The 17,340-nt window shown below is 54.9% G+C and overlaps 2 protein-coding genes across 5 annotated transcripts in view; one reads left to right on the top strand and one right to left on the bottom strand.

Annotated features, from left to right (window-relative positions):
* TBX10 (T-box 10) lies at window positions 9,924–11,073 on the top strand. The gene is made up of 6 exons (XM_021402047.1): window positions 9,924–10,094; window positions 10,177–10,348; window positions 10,431–10,586; window positions 10,674–10,741; window positions 10,818–10,864; window positions 10,943–11,073. The coding sequence occupies exons 1-6, from the start codon at window positions 9,997–9,999 to the stop codon at window positions 11,071–11,073; spliced, it is 672 nt and encodes a 223-aa protein (XP_021257722.1). The 5' UTR covers window positions 9,924–9,996.
* Window positions 11,134–17,340, bottom strand: part of TCIRG1 (T-cell immune regulator 1, ATPase H+ transporting V0 subunit a3) — a 6,472-nt gene continuing 265 nt past the window's right edge. The window contains exons 1-20 of one of the 4 annotated variants that reach the window (XM_021403222.1): window positions 17,204–17,334; window positions 16,724–16,867; window positions 16,176–16,254; window positions 15,868–16,097; window positions 15,681–15,775; window positions 14,757–14,883; window positions 14,598–14,680; window positions 14,392–14,485; window positions 14,100–14,312; window positions 13,665–13,815; window positions 13,449–13,588; window positions 13,058–13,215; window positions 12,903–12,993; window positions 12,709–12,827; window positions 12,390–12,603; window positions 12,143–12,259; window positions 11,946–12,056; window positions 11,734–11,854; window positions 11,464–11,635; window positions 11,134–11,370 (exon numbers count right to left, since the gene is read on the bottom strand). In XM_021403222.1, the coding sequence (XP_021258897.1) occupies window positions 11,289–11,370; window positions 11,464–11,635; window positions 11,734–11,854; window positions 11,946–12,056; window positions 12,143–12,259; window positions 12,390–12,603; window positions 12,709–12,827; window positions 12,903–12,993; window positions 13,058–13,215; window positions 13,449–13,588; window positions 13,665–13,815; window positions 14,100–14,312; window positions 14,392–14,485; window positions 14,598–14,680; window positions 14,757–14,883; window positions 15,681–15,775; window positions 15,868–16,097; window positions 16,176–16,254; window positions 16,724–16,840 (2,514 nt within the window). In that variant the 5' untranslated portion in view covers window positions 16,841–16,867; window positions 17,204–17,334 and the 3' untranslated portion in view covers window positions 11,134–11,288. Of the gene's footprint in view, window positions 11,371–11,463; window positions 11,636–11,733; window positions 11,877–11,945; window positions 12,057–12,142; window positions 12,260–12,389; window positions 12,604–12,708; window positions 12,828–12,902; window positions 12,994–13,057; window positions 13,216–13,448; window positions 13,589–13,664; window positions 13,816–14,099; window positions 14,313–14,391; window positions 14,486–14,597; window positions 14,681–14,756; window positions 14,884–15,680; window positions 15,776–15,867; window positions 16,098–16,175; window positions 16,255–16,723; window positions 16,868–17,195; window positions 17,335–17,340 lie in introns of those variants that run through there. The other 3 variants (XM_021403221.1, XM_021403220.1, XM_021403223.1) reach the window with 3 other exon arrangements.

Raw genomic sequence — 17,340 nt, forward strand, 5'->3', positions numbered from 1 at the left:
TTAATGTTCATACAACAAAAATAAGCTCCAAGTACTAGGGTGGGAAGAAGGCACACATGTTACAGTCCAGGTAAAATAAGTTCTTGCTAGGTGTTGTGGCAAATTGTTGTTATAAAGGCTCAAGGGAGACCTTACTGGTCCTACGGCTACCTCAGAGTAGGTTGTAGTGAGGTTGAGGTTGGTCTCTCCTCACAAGGAACATGAAATAGGACAAGAGGAACTCTCCTCAAATTGTGCCGTTTTTTATTGCAAATCTCCCCAGACACAGTCAGGAAGACAAGAGTTTCGGAGGAGATGTTAATTCATTCTGTACGGGGCTCAAGATGTGATTTTTCCACCAATAAAGCACGTGGAGTCTTTACACTTGCTTCTATTTATAATCAAAACTTATCACTATATTCCTACCTAATACATAAGTCACACTTACCTATTACATACTCATAGCATTATCTAAGTATGAGGTACCATATTTGAATCTTCTGCGCTTGCACAGGGGTCTTTGGTGGTCCTCGGTAAACGTTGGGGGAGGTATCCCACTCCTCACTTTATCCATATTTGGGCTCAAGGACACTTAGTCCCTTCTTATTGGTTACTGTTTTGTATTTGTGCTCCATCTCAAGGATATCTGTCCTCGTAGTTCTTATTTATGTCCCTCTTGGATCCTCGAAGAGAAACTCCCAACGATGTTCCTTATCTAATTTAAGATATATGCGTAGTTCCCCACCTTTGACTAATAAACAGCCTAGGGCTAACCTCGCCTGTGAAAGCGCTCCACTATTGTCCTGGACTTGCTTTTAACTATTGGAACAGCTTGTCTTGAAGGATTTGCAAGGCTTTCCACTGGCCGTGGAAGGTCGCACAATAATATCCTATTCTCAAAAAGCCTTAGTTCCAGGTGCAAACAAGGCTTGAAATCCCCAACCTATACGAACGCTACTAGAGGGCCCACGCCAAAAGTCCGTATTTTCCAATTCTTTTATCTTTCCCCAGAATTTCATTGATAGTCGACTCATGCTCCATAATGGGCAAAGGGTTAAAGCTGCAATAGTAAATTGATGGTGAGGTGAATTTATTTTTATTATCCATCCAATTTACAACACTTAAAACCCACATAGTGTATCCAAGCAGCGGAAGAATAATAGTCTCACTCCAAATTGAACCTCCTAAACTACCTCCACAGTATTCTAAATTTCTGCAATTACACCCCACACCCACAGCTTGCCATATTTCAGTAAGATTCCAAACTCATTCTTGTCTAAAGCTAGTACGATTCTATTTCACTTTACAATCCCTTTATTTATAACCGTCCCTTTCTCTGGACTGGTAATTATTCCTTTGTATGTTGGATTTGGATCTGATCCTGAACTTCCTTCCCATTGAAAACACCATGAGACTTTCCCAACATGTGTCCATCCATCTCTTAAGGGCCATTCAATGAGGTGAAGTGCCTTCTAGTCAACCTCCTATTACACTAAGAGCACTCAGTTCAGCGGTCTTCCTGGGGCTTAAACACAGCCACCGGGAATTCTTTGGAGCAGCTCAACCTGAAGTCATTGCACAAATATTATGGGGCAAACATTTGCTAACAGGAGCTTTCTGCCGCTGAAATCCCACGTCGCATCCCTTTGACACACTTTTGCCTTTCTTTGGGGGTATTTCTTGGTCCTGTTCCTCTGGCAGCTCCTCGGGGGGCTCTGCCTGGAGGACAGATCAATGCAGAGCTCCAACACCCACTCACCAGCAACGAGATTTAATTAATAAAGCACAAAAGAGGTGGACATCCATCGCAAAGAAAGCATGGGCTTTGGGATTGTACTTCCTGGAGGGAGTCCCTAGAGAAGCCAGGCGAGATGCAGTGATGGGAAATGAATGCTACCAGGGACTCAGAGAAGAGGGGAATTAAATTCTTGAAAATTACAGAGATTTGGCTCTTTCACATTTCTAGATGATAGCAGTCAGAGAACAGAACACCCTAAAGAGGAAATTTTAAAATAGCTTCATCAATATAGGATATATCAACTGAACAGAAGAGTCAGGAAATTGGCGTGGTTTGGCAAGGACATAGTGGTCAAACTGGGGGAAAAGAAAGAAAAACATCAGCAGTGGAAGCAGGGATGGATGGACCGAGAAGAATACAGGGATACTGTCCAGATGTACAGGGATGGGATCAGGAAAGCTAAGGCACAGATGGAATTGAACTTGGTGAGTGAATGGGAACTACTGAGTCACGGGCTGGACTACTGATTGAGCACCTGGAGGAAAGACTCAGCCAACCCTGGGAGCACAGATGAAGGCAATTCACCTGTGTGACCAGAAGGGGTGGAGCCAGGCTGCACCCTCTTAGGCCTCATTTAAGGGCTGACTGCGACTGAGGAAGGGTCTCTTTCTGGAGATCCCTTCTCTGTGGAGTTTCCTCTGCAAACTTAGATCCTCGGAGACAGGTGAGCTTTTCTTTCTTTTGTAACATCTAGCATTCACGTAGACTTTCTCAGCAACTAAGAGATAGAAAATGAAGAGCGCAGTCAGTTGCTGTAATCGACTACGCAGGGAGGTGATGGAGTCACTGTCCTTGGAATTGTCTAAGAAACATTTAGACGTGCTGAGAGATGTGTTTTACTGGGAGATATTGGTGGTAGGTGAATGCTTGAACTGGATGATCTTGGAGGTTTTTTCCAACCTTGGTGATCCTATGATTCCACTGTTATTTGAAGGCCAATCTGCTACTTGCAATGCCCAAAACACAGGCCACATAACTCGAAGACCTCATTTCTTTATCCTTTTCAGGTTCTTTTCCTGGCTCTGAGTCTCCGCAATGTCTCCTTCGCCTCCTGGTTCCTCAGGCTGTAGATCAAGGGGTTCAGTGTCCGGGTCACCATGGTGTAGAGCACTGCAATCCACTTGTCTTCTACAGTTGACTAGCTTGAGTTTGGCTTTAAATAAGTAGAGAGGCCGTTCCCACCTCTCTCACTGGGGGTGACAACTGTGGAGTAGAGATGGTCTACCAAAGCCAGACTGCCCAGGAAATAGTACATGGGGGAGCAGAGCTGAGGGCAGGTTGTGTTTTTTATCCCCGTTACGCCCACATTTCCTAGCAAAATGGAGAGATAAACTACCAAATATGCCCTAAAAAGAGCAAGCTGAAGCTCTAGCTTATCTGTGAGCCCCACCATGACGAATTTGGCCAGCCGCTTGCAGTTTGTCCCTTGGCTTTTTGTGAATGAGCACAGCAGAGGATCGTGGTTCACGTTTTGCGAATTCCTCATGCTGAATTCATGAAACCAGTGCTGCAGCCCAGAAGGATGGAGCAGGAGGAGCTGTCACAGGCACCGGCTGTCCAGGAAACACAGCTGAGAAAGACAGCCAGATACTACTGGAGAAAGTTGCATGTACTTTTATCAAAAATGACAAAGGGAGGGGAAAAAAATGAATAAAAAAGCGTCACCACACATAACAAGTAATACATACCAGGACAGCTTCTCTAGTCCATCCCTTTTAGTGCCTGCCTCAATAACCTTTTCTAAAAACAATCTGAAAGCATCCCACCTGAGGTCATCCTCAGTTTGGAATTTCTCTCTGATTTCTTTTCATCCCAATGCTTACCTGTTAGCAATTACAGTCCCCATCAAGCCTCACTAACGCAGCAAGCGAGGGCAGCGTTATTACTGCTCGACACATGCATTTGCACATCAGCAATCTTGCCCCGTGAATTGTAGTGTTTTTCAAAAAATTACAGAATTATATTATCTATTATATATCTATATGTTATCATAGCAATATAGCCATAATGAGCTCTTCTCCCTCCTTCTATGGCTGCTCTGAGACATGCAGCTCTGCAAAGGGATCTCTTCAAGAAGCTGCCATCATTTAACATTGTCTTATGGGCTCTGAAATTGTCGCATCTTTATGTGCTGGGACTTCAGGAGCGGTCCCAGCCCCAGAGAACCTCTTCAAACATGACTTTGTTGGGTGTTGCAATATTAAAACGCACTGCTGTGCTAAGGTAAACGGAAGTTGGTTTGGTTTCCAGCTAGCTCTGAAAGAAAAGGTTGGTCTCCAGATCCTTCAGCTCTCCAGGAGTCATCTGCTCCCTTTTATTCAAAGGAGAATAAGTACGTTTTTCTCTTTCTGTGCCTTTGTTTACCCGCCAGCATCAGTCAGATCCTCCAGAATGAGACTCACTTCACTCTGTTTTAGGTTCAGCTCAAATTAAGTCCCATGGCTTGTTGTCTGTTGTTACTCCTTTGTGGGCCAAGTTCTTATAGTCAACATGACTCTGACCGACATGATCCACAGAGCTGACAGATGAATTGTTGGTGTTTAACCCAGGTCCTACCAACATCCTTGACCTAATCTCCCTTGCCCATAAGGGGCGCATACAAAGGGAGATGACATGGTATTATTTAAAGCTAAGGAGATAAGTCCTTTCCTCGAAAACATTTTGAGGTGATCTTCAGCTATAATCACTAAGTATCTACAGAAGGAGGTGGTGGAGTCACTGACTCTGGAGGTGTTTGAGGAACGTTCAAACGTTGCGTCGAGGGGCACGGTTTAGTGAGAACTGCTGGTGATAGGTGGATGGTTGGACTGGATGATCTTGAAGGTCTTTTCCAACCCTGCATGGGAAGCCTGTACTCCAGGAGAGCTACCTTCAGCCTCTTCTGGAACCTTCTGCGTAGAGTCCCATGGGAACAGGCCCTAGATGGAAGAAGGGTCTGAGAGAGCTGGTTATATTCACGTATCACTTCCTCCAGATGCAAGAGCAATGGATCCCTGTGGGACAAAGGAAGCAACAGACCTGTATGACAAGCAAGCAAGAAACTCCTGTCAAAAACAAGCAGGAGGTGCTAGAGGAGGTGGAAACAGGGATCAATACAGGGGTGTTGTTGGAACATACAAAAATGTTGCAGGGGTAAGGACAAGGCCCATTTGGAATTAAATGCGGCTAGGACAACACAAAGGGCTTCTTCAAATCCATACATAACAAAAGGAAAACTAGGGAAAATGTGGGCCCGCTACTGAGCAGGCAGAGACCCTGGTAGCAGAGAATGCAGAGAAAGCAGAGATACTGAATATTAACCTTGCTTCAGCCTTCACTGCCAAGGCCAGCCTTCAAGAGATCCCTGGCCCAGGAGATAGGGGAGAAAGTCTGGAGAAGGAAGACTTTCCATTGAATGGGGAGATCGTTAGGGTGTAGAACATTCAGGAAAACTTGACACCCAGACTACGGGTCCTGATGGGATGCACCCATGAGTGCTGAGGGTGCTGGTGGACATCATTGCTAGGCCACTCTTGATTGTCTTTGAAAGGCTATGGCAACCAGGAGAGGAGCCTGAGGACTAGAAGAAAGCCAATGTCACCGGTCTTCAAAAAGGGCAAGAAGGAGAATGCAGGGAACTGCAGGCCAGTCAGCCTTGCATCCATCCCTGGGAGAGGGATGGAACCACGGATTCTGGATGTTGTCTCTAAGCACACGGAAGACAACACGGTCATCAGGAGCGGGCAGCTCGTGCCCATGCAGCAGGTGGTATGCATATGGCACGAGCTGCATGCAGTCCTGGGACCCATTTCAGGGACAAGGTATATGGGAAAAGATCAACAACCGCTTGTTCTTTTGGAATTGATTCCTCCCACGAGCGCTCTGTGGGCTTCACGTTGGAGCTGGATGTGGATCTCAGGATGAGATTTCCTGCAGAGTATTTCCCACAAAGGAAACTCCGGTGATGTCTCCCTTGGCAGAGCGACAGCTGTGCTGATAAGGCAGGAATGGGAGAGCAAACAGGGTGGGAGGGAAACACCCAGTGCAGTCTGAGAAGGTTTGCTCCGATCTGACAAGAAAGACAACCACAAGACTGGATTAAATAGTAACCAGGGATTTAGCAAGAAACTCAGGATACAAAAGAGTACTCAGCTCTGCTGCTTTGTAGTCTGACCCTGAACGCATAGGTCAGGGCTAGTCTGTTGGTTATGTGTCAATAAATCAACAGATCACTGTCATCCTGGTTTAATTTGATCCGGTTTCTTGCTTGCCTCACCACCAACCCGAATTATTGCACAGCTCTGGGGTATCACTAGGGTTCTAGGTTTCACCACGATCCTCAAGGGTCATGGAATCACTAAGGGTGGGAAAGGCCACTAAAACCATCTAGCATTTGCTAGCAGCTTCCTTGGGGGGGGGATCACCACGGCCGTATCTCAGACCACTTTGCAATGCCTCCATTCTCAACAGAGGTCGCCCGACTGCCATCCGTAATTTTTTAGCTGTTAATCATTGAATGATATTTCACGATCAACAAGGAAGCGCAGTTCCCGTGTAGCGTATCAGTTACTTGCTGTCATCTCTCCTTTTCTTGCTAAAGGCGTTGGCGTCCTCAGGCCACATGTGATGGCATTTAATGACTTTATAACGTTTCCTTGATTTCCTGGAATGACAGTATCTCTTTTGTCCCTACTTGCTAAGTAGAAGGGTCAGTCCCCACTGCGAGCAAACTGCGGAGGTTTCCATAGGTAGCAGAAGACAGCTCACCTCTCAGGTCATTTTTTAGGCCCTACCAGCTACAGACATTCTCTTGGCTAATTTTGACCCAATACGTAGAACTGAATAAATGGAAATGGCAGAGATTTAAGCGAGACGAGTGCGGTTGTAGCTCTCTACTTGCCCCTTGGTTGGGGGTAAGTTAACTGCTAAGCACAATTAATTACATTCAGAATGCTGAGTGAAATTGTCAGTACCCTGAACCAATGGAGGACAACGAATTGGCCGGTGCATCAGGTAAGGCAACGGGCAGGAGACCCCAGAAACACCATCCATATGGGATATGTAATGAAAAAACAGAGCTCATCACCCACATCTTCATCATTTTTGTGAGTCTTCTCAAAGCCTCCTTCCCCTCCCGGTTCCTCAGGCTGTAGATCAAGGGGTTCCACATGGGGGTCACTGTGGTATAGAGCACTGCTGTCCATTTATCATCCCTTGCGCCATTCTTTAAGTAAATAAGGAGTGATGAACCACAGAGGAAGCTCACAACAGGCAGGTAGGAGGCACAAGAGGAGCAGCATTTTGGGAATATGTTGGCCGAGTACAGCAGGGGATGGCAAATGGCCGCACAATGGTCTTAAGCCATCATAGCCAGCAGGAAGCCTTTGGTCACCCCAAAAAGTCAAAAATGAACACCTGGGCTGCACATCCAGCAAAGGCAATGCCCTTCTTCTCTGACACAAAGTCAACCAACACCTTGGGGGTGGTGATGGTGGAAGAGACGAGGTCTACAAAAGCCAGATTGCCCAGCAAATAATACAGGGAGGTGGGGAGTCGAGGGCTGGAACCAATCAACGCGATCATTGCCAGGTTCACCAGGGCAGTGTCTGTATAGATGAGCAGAAACAGAAAGAAAAGGGGAACCTGACTCATGAGGTCACCTGTGAACCCTGCTAAAGCAAGTGCAGTCACCTGAGTGCGACTGCTCTCTGCCATTGGCTTGGTGCATGCTCTCCACATGAAGCACGACTGCGAGATCCTCGCAGTTTTTTCTTCTGCAGGCAGGTATCTGCCAGATGTAAAGCCCTTTCTCCAGCAGGCCCTAGGGATGAGATCTAAAGGAAGACTCCAGGCACGTGGGTAACATAAAACGGGATGTCGCAATGTTCTATACTGTGTGCTTCTTTCCTGGAACTTCTGAACAACGAAACCTTAGGAGACAGGTTTCTCTTGGCTTCCTGAGACTCTTGTTCAGCTATAAAGCATTTCCTGGTTCTCTAACCTGTTTCTAGAGCCTTCGGGAAGGCTCTTGAAGGAAGCCCTGCTACTTCATGTAGTTGAGGGATCTCTTCGAGCCCCAGGAGAGGGACAAAGCCCAAAGCAAGTCATCATCCTTTCTCCGCATGTCTTGGTTTGGAGAAGAAGGGCACCCAAAGGAGAAGGTATTGGCTCAGATGAACGAAGGGGCATTGGGCTCCCTTAAAGAGACAATATCTGGCCACACGCATCCACTTTGTGAACATTTCAGAGCTCCTATCAGCTTCACCAAGTGCTTAGATGGGCACCGGTGGGGCACAATCCCACAGCCACCTTGGCTGATGAAACACCTTGCTACTCATTTTAAACCCCTTGTACGCAAACCACAGCTCACAAGTTTGACTACATGGAGCCAGTGGTATCATAGTGACCTTGCTGAAGTAGTAGTAAATGCCACTCACTGCTGTCCATCTCACCCACACGGCTGTCACCTCATCTTGTACAATGCCCAAGTTGGTCAGGCATGATTTCCCCATGGCAAACGCATGCTGGATGCTCTGTGCCACCTTCTTCTCCTTGTTCTGCCTGGAGAGGGCTTCCCAGGTGATCCAGATCGCGATCCCACTGAGGACCGCCCACGGTCCTGCACCCCTTGGTGCTTGGGGTGACACCTACCTTCACAATGAGGAGAAACTCTGCAAAACAAGGTTGGGTTCCACCTTCCCAAAGCAAGGTTGGGTTGGACAAACCCTCGGACATCAAAGGCTCACATTTTATAGATATGGCACGTCTGGAGCATCGTCTCTGGCCGTCAGGTGGTGATGCACAGGGAGGGCAAGATCAGGCCCTATGGCTTCGTGCTCTGTTTCAGGTGTTGGCTGGTGTGATAAAATGGGCAGATTTATTGAAGACCCAGATTCATCACCCTGACACTCTCGGTCTGCAGGAACTCTGCTGGGGGACACCGACGGGTTATTATCATGGCGCCAGCACAACTACCACATTCGTTGCTTGAAAATAGGAAGTAGGCAGCCTTGGGAAGGAAGAAATGAAACAGCAATTGATGCCGATGCCCAGAAGCAGCCATTTTCACAAGCTGTGCGGTTTTTCAAGCCGACCATCCCCTGTTCACAAACCTGGATGCAGCTCTCCCAAAGGGCACCCGTCCCGAAATTGGGGGTCTTGCTCCCACCCCAGTGAGGGAGGATTTCTACGTGGGAAAACGCTCTGACGATGGAGACCAGAGAAGGTCACTAATTGCTGAAAAACAGAGGAAAGCAGAAAAATCGACTACGAGGACTGCAGTGCCGAGCCCCGCGCCGGTTGTCATATCACCTCACACCTCCTCATCTCCTGCTCAATGCCGGCCCTGCAGCTGACAGCAGGAGATGGATGGGGCCACGCTGTTGCCGCGGGGCATGCAGGCAGCGAGGTGATGGATGTGGGGGCTTGAGGAGGTGGCGGCCCCCTCTCTTCATTGCAAACCTGTCCCATTCCCCAAAATCTAGCGCTGACCCAAAACGCAGGGGCTTCAGCCCCCACCCGGTGTCCCCATCGCCCCAGCTGCGCTGCTGGCCCCATCCCAGTTTGGGAACGACCCCCCCATCCCCAGGGTCACATCCCCCACCCCAGGGCACGCTCAGACCCATCTGGGGGTCCCAACACCGTCGCTGCCCCTCCCATCCATCACTGGGGTGCCAAGGCGTGAAGGCAGAACAGGGAGGGGGGGCTGTGCTCCCATCGAGCTCCAGCCCCCTTGTCTCCACCCCCAAGCAGGGAGATAAAACCCCTCGGTGTTCTGCGGGGGCTGCGGTCTGGAGCTGGCAGAGTTGCAGTCGCTTCCTACCCACCCATGGCAGGTAAAAGGCGACAGGGTGGGGATAACGCCATGCCACGCTGGGGACCCCCACCTGGAGGAGGACGCGGTGGGTGGCTGAGGGTACACAGGGTGGCTTCCAAAAGTGGGGTGCGGGAACCTCGGCAGGTATTGTCCCCTCCACAGCCTTCCTGGCCGCTCCCGGCGAGGGTCCCCCCGCAGGCGCTGTTCCTGGATGGGCGTGTGAGGGGACAGGGGCCAGTGGCAAGAACCGCCGCGTGTGCCATGCCGTGGCACGGCTGGAGATGGGCAACCTCTGGGAGGAGTTCAACCGCCTGGGCACCGAGATGATCGTCACCAAGGCAGGCAGGTAGGCACGGCGGTGGGGAGCAGGGGGGTGGCGGGGCAGGGGGGCACCCCTGTGGCTTTCCCCCCTCCCCGCAGGAGGATGTTCCCCACCTTCCAGGTGAAGCTGTCGGGGTTGGACCCGTTGGCCGACTACGTCCTGCTGATGGACTTCGTGCCATTGGATGACAAGAGATACCGGTGGGGATGGAGGGGGATGGGGATGCAATGGGTGCAGTCCAACGGTGCTGAGCCCCGTGCTGAGCCCCCCTGAGCCCCCCAGGTACGCCTTCCACAGCTCGTCCTGGCTGGTGGCTGGCCGTGCTGACCCAGCAGCTCCCGGCCGCGTCCACTTCCACCCTGACTCGCCAGCCAAGGGCGCCCAGTGGATGCGGCAGATCGTCTCCTTTGACAAGCTCAAGCTCACCAACAACCTCCTGGATGACAACGGACACGTGAGGACATGGTGCTGGGGTAGGGATGTGGGGGGTGCATGTGGGGCAAGGGTCCCGCCACCCACCCTCTGCCCTATTGCAGATCATCCTCAACTCCATGCACCGCTACCAGCCCCGCTTCCACGTGGTGCTGGTGGACCCCCGGCGTGACAGCGAACGCTTTGCCCACCAGAACTTCAAGTCCTTCAGCTTCCCCGAGACCCAGTTCATGGCGGTGACGGCATACCAGAACCACCGGGTGAGCTGGGGAAGGGGGGGAGGGAGACAATGGGGTGCCCCCCAGCCTGCAGCCCCCTGATCCCGTTTGCTCCCCCTTCCTCTGCAGATCACCCAGTTGAAGATCGCCAGCAACCCCTTCGCCAAAGGGTTTCGGGACGGCGAGCCTGAGCCATGGTAAGACCCCCCCCTACTGCCACAATGTGATGGCGATGGCCACATCCTCAGCACCCCCATACCCTCCCTCTTGCAGGTGTGGGGCCACGCTGTCCCTCCCCCAGGCCACCATACAGGACAAAGGTAGGGGGGCCAGAGGCCGTGCTGCCCCCCCGCTGCTCCCCCGCAACCATGGGGCGCTGGCTGCTGTGGCCCCCCCAGGTTTCTCTGCGCCCCACTTCCAGCCCCTCCCCTACCCACCCCCCAGTGTCTACATGGGGGCCAAGCCCCGTGCCAGCCCCTACCCCCTCCCTGCCCTGCAGCCAGATGGCTTCGGCTACGGGCAGCAGTGAGGGGTCATCCCTGTGCTTCCCCTCCAACCCAGGGATTCCCACTCAAACAGGGGACGCAGACAGGGAGCCGGGGGGTTTTATTCACTGCAGAAACATCTAGGCTTGGAAAAGGAGAGGAGGGGACCAGGGGGCATGCAGCCAACCTCCCCCGCCCCATGGCACTGGGGGGTCCCAGCAACGTGGAACCCCCCCCAGGTCCATGCGGCACAGTTCAGTTACTCCCAGGGATCGGGTGCAAAGGTGAAGGGGCACAGCTTGTAGCCAGCACCCACGTAAAACTTATTCTGAAACTCCACCCTGCCAAGGAAGGAAGGAAAGGGGCACAGTGAGGGCTTTGGGGGGGAGGAAGGGGGGAGGGCGTTCTGTCCCCTCCATATCCACTAGGCTCACCAGTGCAGGCGAAGGGCATGCAGGAAGGCGGAGAGCCCCTCCATCACCAGCAGGATGGCCACGGTCAGCACGGCGAAGGCAGCGAAGACGGGCACCAGCACGACACCGCCGACGTAGCTCAGCCCCACAAAGCCGTTGTGCATCACCATGGTCCACAGCACCTCAGAGAGCTCTGCCCGTGGGGTGGGGGACATGGCGGGGGGGCGGCAGTGAGGCTCGGCCTGGCCACGGGGGTGGGTTTTGAGGGGGGGGGGAACGGGGGACACTCACGAGCATGGGCGAGGCTGAGTGCCCAGAGCCGCAGGTAGGACGCGGTGTTGGAGATGCAGCCCAGGCAGTACTCGATGGTGTGGATGGCTTGGTGCATGAAGACCTCGGAGAAGTCCATGTGCTGCAGGGACCGAGGTGGGACGCTGTGTGTGGGGCTGGTGTGGGGGGGGGCCAAGACATCAGACCCCCTCACCAGCCCCCCAGCCCCTCACCTCGGCGTCAGGGCCGTGCCCCCCGCTCTCCACATCTTCCTTGGTGGCATTGACGGAGTTGCCGGCCTCCTGCCCCTCCAGCAGCGGCTCCTGCTCCACCATGGCCGCTGGCTGCGTGGGGACAGCAGCTTTGGTCAGGCCATGCTGTGGTGCCCCACGACCCCAGCCAAGACCCCCAACCTCATCCCCAGCCTCACCGGGATAGAGTTCACCCTCGACCTGTGCCGCTGGTTGTACAGGTACAGGGGCGTCCCCAGGAGCAGCACAGGCACCGACACCAGTGCCAGCACCACCAGCACCATCTGCACTGGCACCTGCAGCACACAGCGATTTGGGGTCCCCTTCCGGCACCGGGACACCCAACGCTCCACACATGGAGCTGAGGACGTCCCCGCTCGTGACACTGGGACACCCCAGTCTTGGCGGGGGTCCCAGAGGCGCTACCTGGCCCCGGTAGAGCGGGAGGTTGTCGGCGTTGGAGGTGAAGAGAAACATGTCGATGAAGTGGATGAGGATGCTGGGGGCCACCTGGGAGTCAGCGGCGCTGAACTTGACCCACTTGTAGAAGATGAGGAAGACGAGGTAGCCAAAGAGCGCCAGCAAGAAGACGACCTCAGGCAGGAGCTCCAGCACCAGCCGGTGCCACTGTCGGAAGTGCCTGAGCAGGAGCCAACAACAAGGCTTGCACTCAGCTCAGCCCCGTGCAGGTGCAGGACCCCATCCCGCCACAGCCCCCTCAGCACGATCCGGGAGGGGGACTCACACGTGGTTGAAGGCGCCTAGCAGGACGCCGAAACCCATGTGCACGATGCCCAGCACCACCGACATCTTCATCTTGAAGGAGTTGAGGAAGTTGAGGTGGTTGGTGGCTAAGCTCCAGATCTGCCGAGGACAACATGAGCGAGACGCCACCTCGCCGAGGGTCCCATCCTGCCCTTGTCCCCATGGGATACTGACCGGGTCGATGCCGAAAGGATAGGGCCCTCGGAAGACACCAGTGACATTGGGGTCCAGGGTGAGGGATGGGTGGGTGGCGAGGTAGGCAGAGCTGTGGGCAGAGCGAGGGGTCAGAGCAGGCAGGGCAAGGGATGCACGGAAAAATGGGGACCCACCTCCAGGAGGAGTGGTTGGCCATGGTGGCCACGCTCCAGGCCGAGGGGAAGATGACAGTGGCTTTGCTGAAGCACTCATTGTAAATGAAGCCGGTGTAGATGGAAAAGGCCCCCATGAGCAGGATGAGGTAGCGTCCCTTGAAGAACATCTGCCAGATCTGGGGGGGGTTGGCAAAACGTGGCTCCCATGTCCCACACCACCATTCCAGCCCACGCCGTTCCCATCCCACACCACCCCGCCCAGAACTTTAATTTGCCCCAAGGTGGCCCTGTGCCACAGCAAACCCAGCTTGCAACTCCAACCTCATCCTCTACCTCCAACCCCTACCTCCAACGCTTCCCCTCTACTTCCAACCCCTCCCTACCTTGCCCCACGCCACGTCCCACTCACCTCGTTGCTGCCCTGCTGCAGGCTGGGGCTGTTCTCAAACAGCACCATCCAGAGGGCGAAGAGGAACATGAGCAGCCCGTGCCCCACATCCCCAAACATGATGGCAAAGATGAAGGGGAACGTGATGATGGCGTAGGGGGCTGCAAGGCACAGGGACCATGTCACGTGGGGCCCCCTCAGCGTTGGGGTGCAGCAGGGGGACACCGTGGTCCTTACCGGGGTTCACCTCCTGGTAGCTGGCCACCCCATAGGCATCCACGATGTTCTGGAAGCCGGCAGTGAACTTGTTGGTGCGGATGAGAGTTGGGGGGCTCTCCAAGGTGGGGATCCTCTGCACGAAGCACTCCACGCTCGAGCCACTCTTGTACTGTGGGGAGGGCATCTGGAGTCTGACCCGCGGCACCCAACCCGTGGCCGTGTTAGAGCAGGGTGGACGCAAACTGGGGGTGGCACAGGGATGCGGGGCACCGGGGGTGGGGGGTGATAACTCGCCCCACAACATGTACCACCATGGGGCACGTCATGGGGGGTGGCACCTTTGACACGGGTGGGAGCACACCGAGCAACTCTTGGCCCAAGGACACGGGTCCACCAAAGCAACCTCGGCATGAGGACACGGAGCCACCAAGCAACCCCACTGAGGACACGCACCGATCCTTGGCGCAGGGCTTCCTGCACCTGGGTGAGGTCCTGCACGGGACACCAGACCTCGGCAATGAGGCACTTCTCCGTGACGTCCAAGCTGCACTGGTTGAGGACGAGGTAGACGGCCTTCATCTTCTGCACCTGCACCCGCCAGGCGGGCAGTGCCAGCACCACCTTGTCCAGCACCTGCGCCAGGTACTGCTCCGTCTCCTCCAGCACCTGCGGGCACCCCAACGGGGGTCAGGGATTTGGAGTCCCAGTGTGGCCACCCTGTCCCCCGCCACGGCGCCCAGCTCACCACGCTGAGGTCCTGGATCTGGCTGAGCAGCCCGTTCAATGTGTCGGCCCGGCTGGCCTCGCTCTCTGGGTAGGGATACACGCGGCAGTGGAAGCTGGGACAGATGGAGATTGCCACGCTGGAGGCTGGTGCTCCCTGGCACTGCAGCGGGTCTCGCTAAATAAACCTTTCTCGCGTGTCCAAATGACACGGGGCTGCTCCCTCACCAGTCTGAGATCTTGTGGATCTTCTGCCCGATCTGCTCGCCCCAGTAGGAGATGAGGAAGATGACCCAGGTGACGCTCTCACCCTGGGGGCACGTAGGTCCCATTAGCACCGGCTCGTCCCGTGTCCCTTTCCCACCAGGCCCCCGGCGCCCCAGTCACCGTGTTCGGGTCCTCCAGGGGCTCAGGCATCTCCACAAAACTGGCCACCAGGTAGCCACGGCAGGCTCGCCACAGCAGCCGTTCAAAGGCGCTCACCCGCCACGGGTGGATGACACCGGTCACGAAGCTGTGAGGACACAGTGTGGGCACTGGGATGGGCACGGCTCTGCTGTCACCCTGACCCGTGGCCATGCCCCCACCCCACGGCCTATTTCCAACTGTATGGGAACTGCTGAGCCAGGGCCTGAACCACTGATTGAGCGCCTGGAGCAAAGACCCAGTCAGCCCTGGGAGCACAGGTGAAGGCAATTCACTGTGTGATGGGAAGCCAGGCTGCACCCCTCTTAGGCCTCATTGAAGGGCTGGCTGCCACTGAGGAAGGATCTCTTTCTAGAGATCCCTCCTTGGTGGAAGCTTTTCCCTGTGAACCCAGAATCTTCTGATACAGGTGAGCTATCTGCTTCCCTTCCCTTGTAGCACCTTGCTATCGTGGTGGTCCTTCCACCCCTTTTGTAACACCTTTTCCATCCTGTTGATCTTTCCGATCACTACAACAACCCTTATCCTACAGCTTTGCATAATGTCCCTGACGCATGGCCTATCTCCAACTCTTGTCCAACAACCACACCATTATCCCATGGGCCCACCTCCAACTCTTGTCCTACAACCACACCACTGTCCCATGGGCCCATCTCCAACCCTCATCCTAGAACCATAGCATTGCCCCATGGGCCCATCTCCAACCCTCATCCTACAAGCCATACCATTGCCTCACTCATCTCCAACCCTCATCCTACAACCATACCATTGCCCGACAACCAATCTACAACTCCTGTCCTACCGCCCCATGACCCATCTCCAACACTCATCCTACAGCCATGCCCCTGCCCCGCAGTTGCCCCACGCCCCTCCAGCTCTGCTTACTTGATCTTGCGGTCAAGGTGGTGGTGCACAGAGGGGTCGAGCAACGGCTCATGCTCAGTGAACGCCCGGCTCGACGGCGGCGATCCGGGGGGGCCCTGCAGTGTTCCGGGGGAGCAGAGAGAGGAAGCCGTGGGTTGACATGGCGTGGGACAGACTTCCCCACGGGCTGGTGGGTCCCGGCACCCACCGGCATGCTGGTGAGGCGCTGGCCCTCGCGCAGGACGTGCAGGTATTGGCGCAGGTCCTGCAGGCGTCCTCGCAGGGCAGAACGGTTGCAGCTGACCTCACGCAGCTCCCTCGCCAGCTGCTCCGACTGCTCCTGCACTCGCAGAGCCTCGCGGGCCGCCGGTGCCGGAGGGTTTTCGGTGCACGGCCCCAGCACCCGCCCGGCCCCGCGTAGCTCCTGCTGCAGGAAGGCTGCAAGAGGAGAGGTGGGAGAGGGGCTCAGGGGGAAGGATCCCCCCCACCCCAGGTAGCCCCGGGTTCAGCACTCACTGAAAGTCTTCTCCATCTCCTCGCAGCGCCGCACCTCGCCCACGAAGCGCCGCTGGAAGGCGCTCACGTGGGGGTTCAGCTGGGGAGGGAGGGGGCATGGTCACAGTTGGCAGAGCAGGGGCAAACATTGGGGTGTGCAGCACCTCTGTCAGCATGCACCTGTCCCCACAGGACCCAAACCCCATGTTCTTCACCCACAGCACCCAAACCCATCCATCCCGATTCCCCTTCACTCAGAGAACCCCAAGCCCCTCCACCCACAGCACCCAAACCCATCCATCCCAATTCCCCTTCACTCAGAGCACCCCAAACCACCCGTGCCCAATATCCTGCACCCAGAGCATCTACACGTAGAGCACCCAAACCCAGCTATCCCAATCACTTGACACCCACATCACCCCCAACCATCTATGCCCAATATCCTGAACCTAAACACAAACCCCCCTGAGCCCCCCCTGCACCCACACTACCCAAACCCCCAGCCCATCCCAACCTGTCCCACTGCCCCAGGGCCATACAGATGGGGGTCCCTGCACCCTCCTACGTACATCCCTGAACTCCAGCAGGCCCCGCTCGCCCAGCTCACTGACACAGCTGTATGCTGAGGCCGAGTGCAGGAAGAGCTGCGCCAGGCAGACCTCCTCGCTGCGGAACAGGGAACCCATGGCGGCCTGGTTGAGGGCACCCTGTGGCTGTGGGGGGAGGTGAGTAGTCAGGGGGGGCTGCAGTAGGGGTAGGATGGGTTGGGATGGAGGGATGGGATGGGATGGGTTGGGGTGGTGGGATGGAGATGGGATTGAGGAATGGGATGGAGATGGGTTGGGGTGGTGGGGTGGAGATGGGATGGGTTGGGATGGAGATGGGATTAAGGAATGGGATGGGATGGGTTGGGATGGAGATGGGATGGGTTGGGGCAGTGGGATGGAGATGGGATTAAGGAATGGGATGGAGATGAGTTGGGGTGGTGGGATGGAGATGGGATTAAGGAGTGGGATGGAGATGGGGTGGGATATAGGAGACCCTGCTGCCTCTCCTCAGCCGCGCTGTCCCCGCTGCAGGGCTGGGGCCAGGGGAAGTCACACGGCACTTCCCGGCTGAGTCGGCCGCGGTCACGCTGTTCCCAGCACTTCAGTTGCACAACGCTGTCCCACCCCCAACTCCCCCC

Source organism: Numida meleagris, chromosome 6, assembly GCF_002078875.1.
Source record: "Numida meleagris isolate 19003 breed g44 Domestic line chromosome 6, NumMel1.0, whole genome shotgun sequence".
NCBI lineage: Eukaryota > Metazoa > Chordata > Aves > Galliformes > Numididae > Numida > Numida meleagris.

Coding starts and splice junctions, on each gene's coding strand:
- TBX10 (XM_021402047.1), top strand. CDS start 9,997: ATGTTCCCCACCTTCCAGGTGAAGCTGTCGGGGTTGGACCCGTTGGCC. Junction 10,095..10,176: donor TTGGATGACAAGAGATACCG/GTGGGGATGGAG, acceptor TGAGCCCCCCAG/GTACGCCTTCCACAGCTCGT. Junction 10,865..10,942: donor GGCCACCATACAGGACAAAG/GTAGGGGGGCCA, acceptor TGGCCCCCCCAG/GTTTCTCTGCGCCCCACTTC.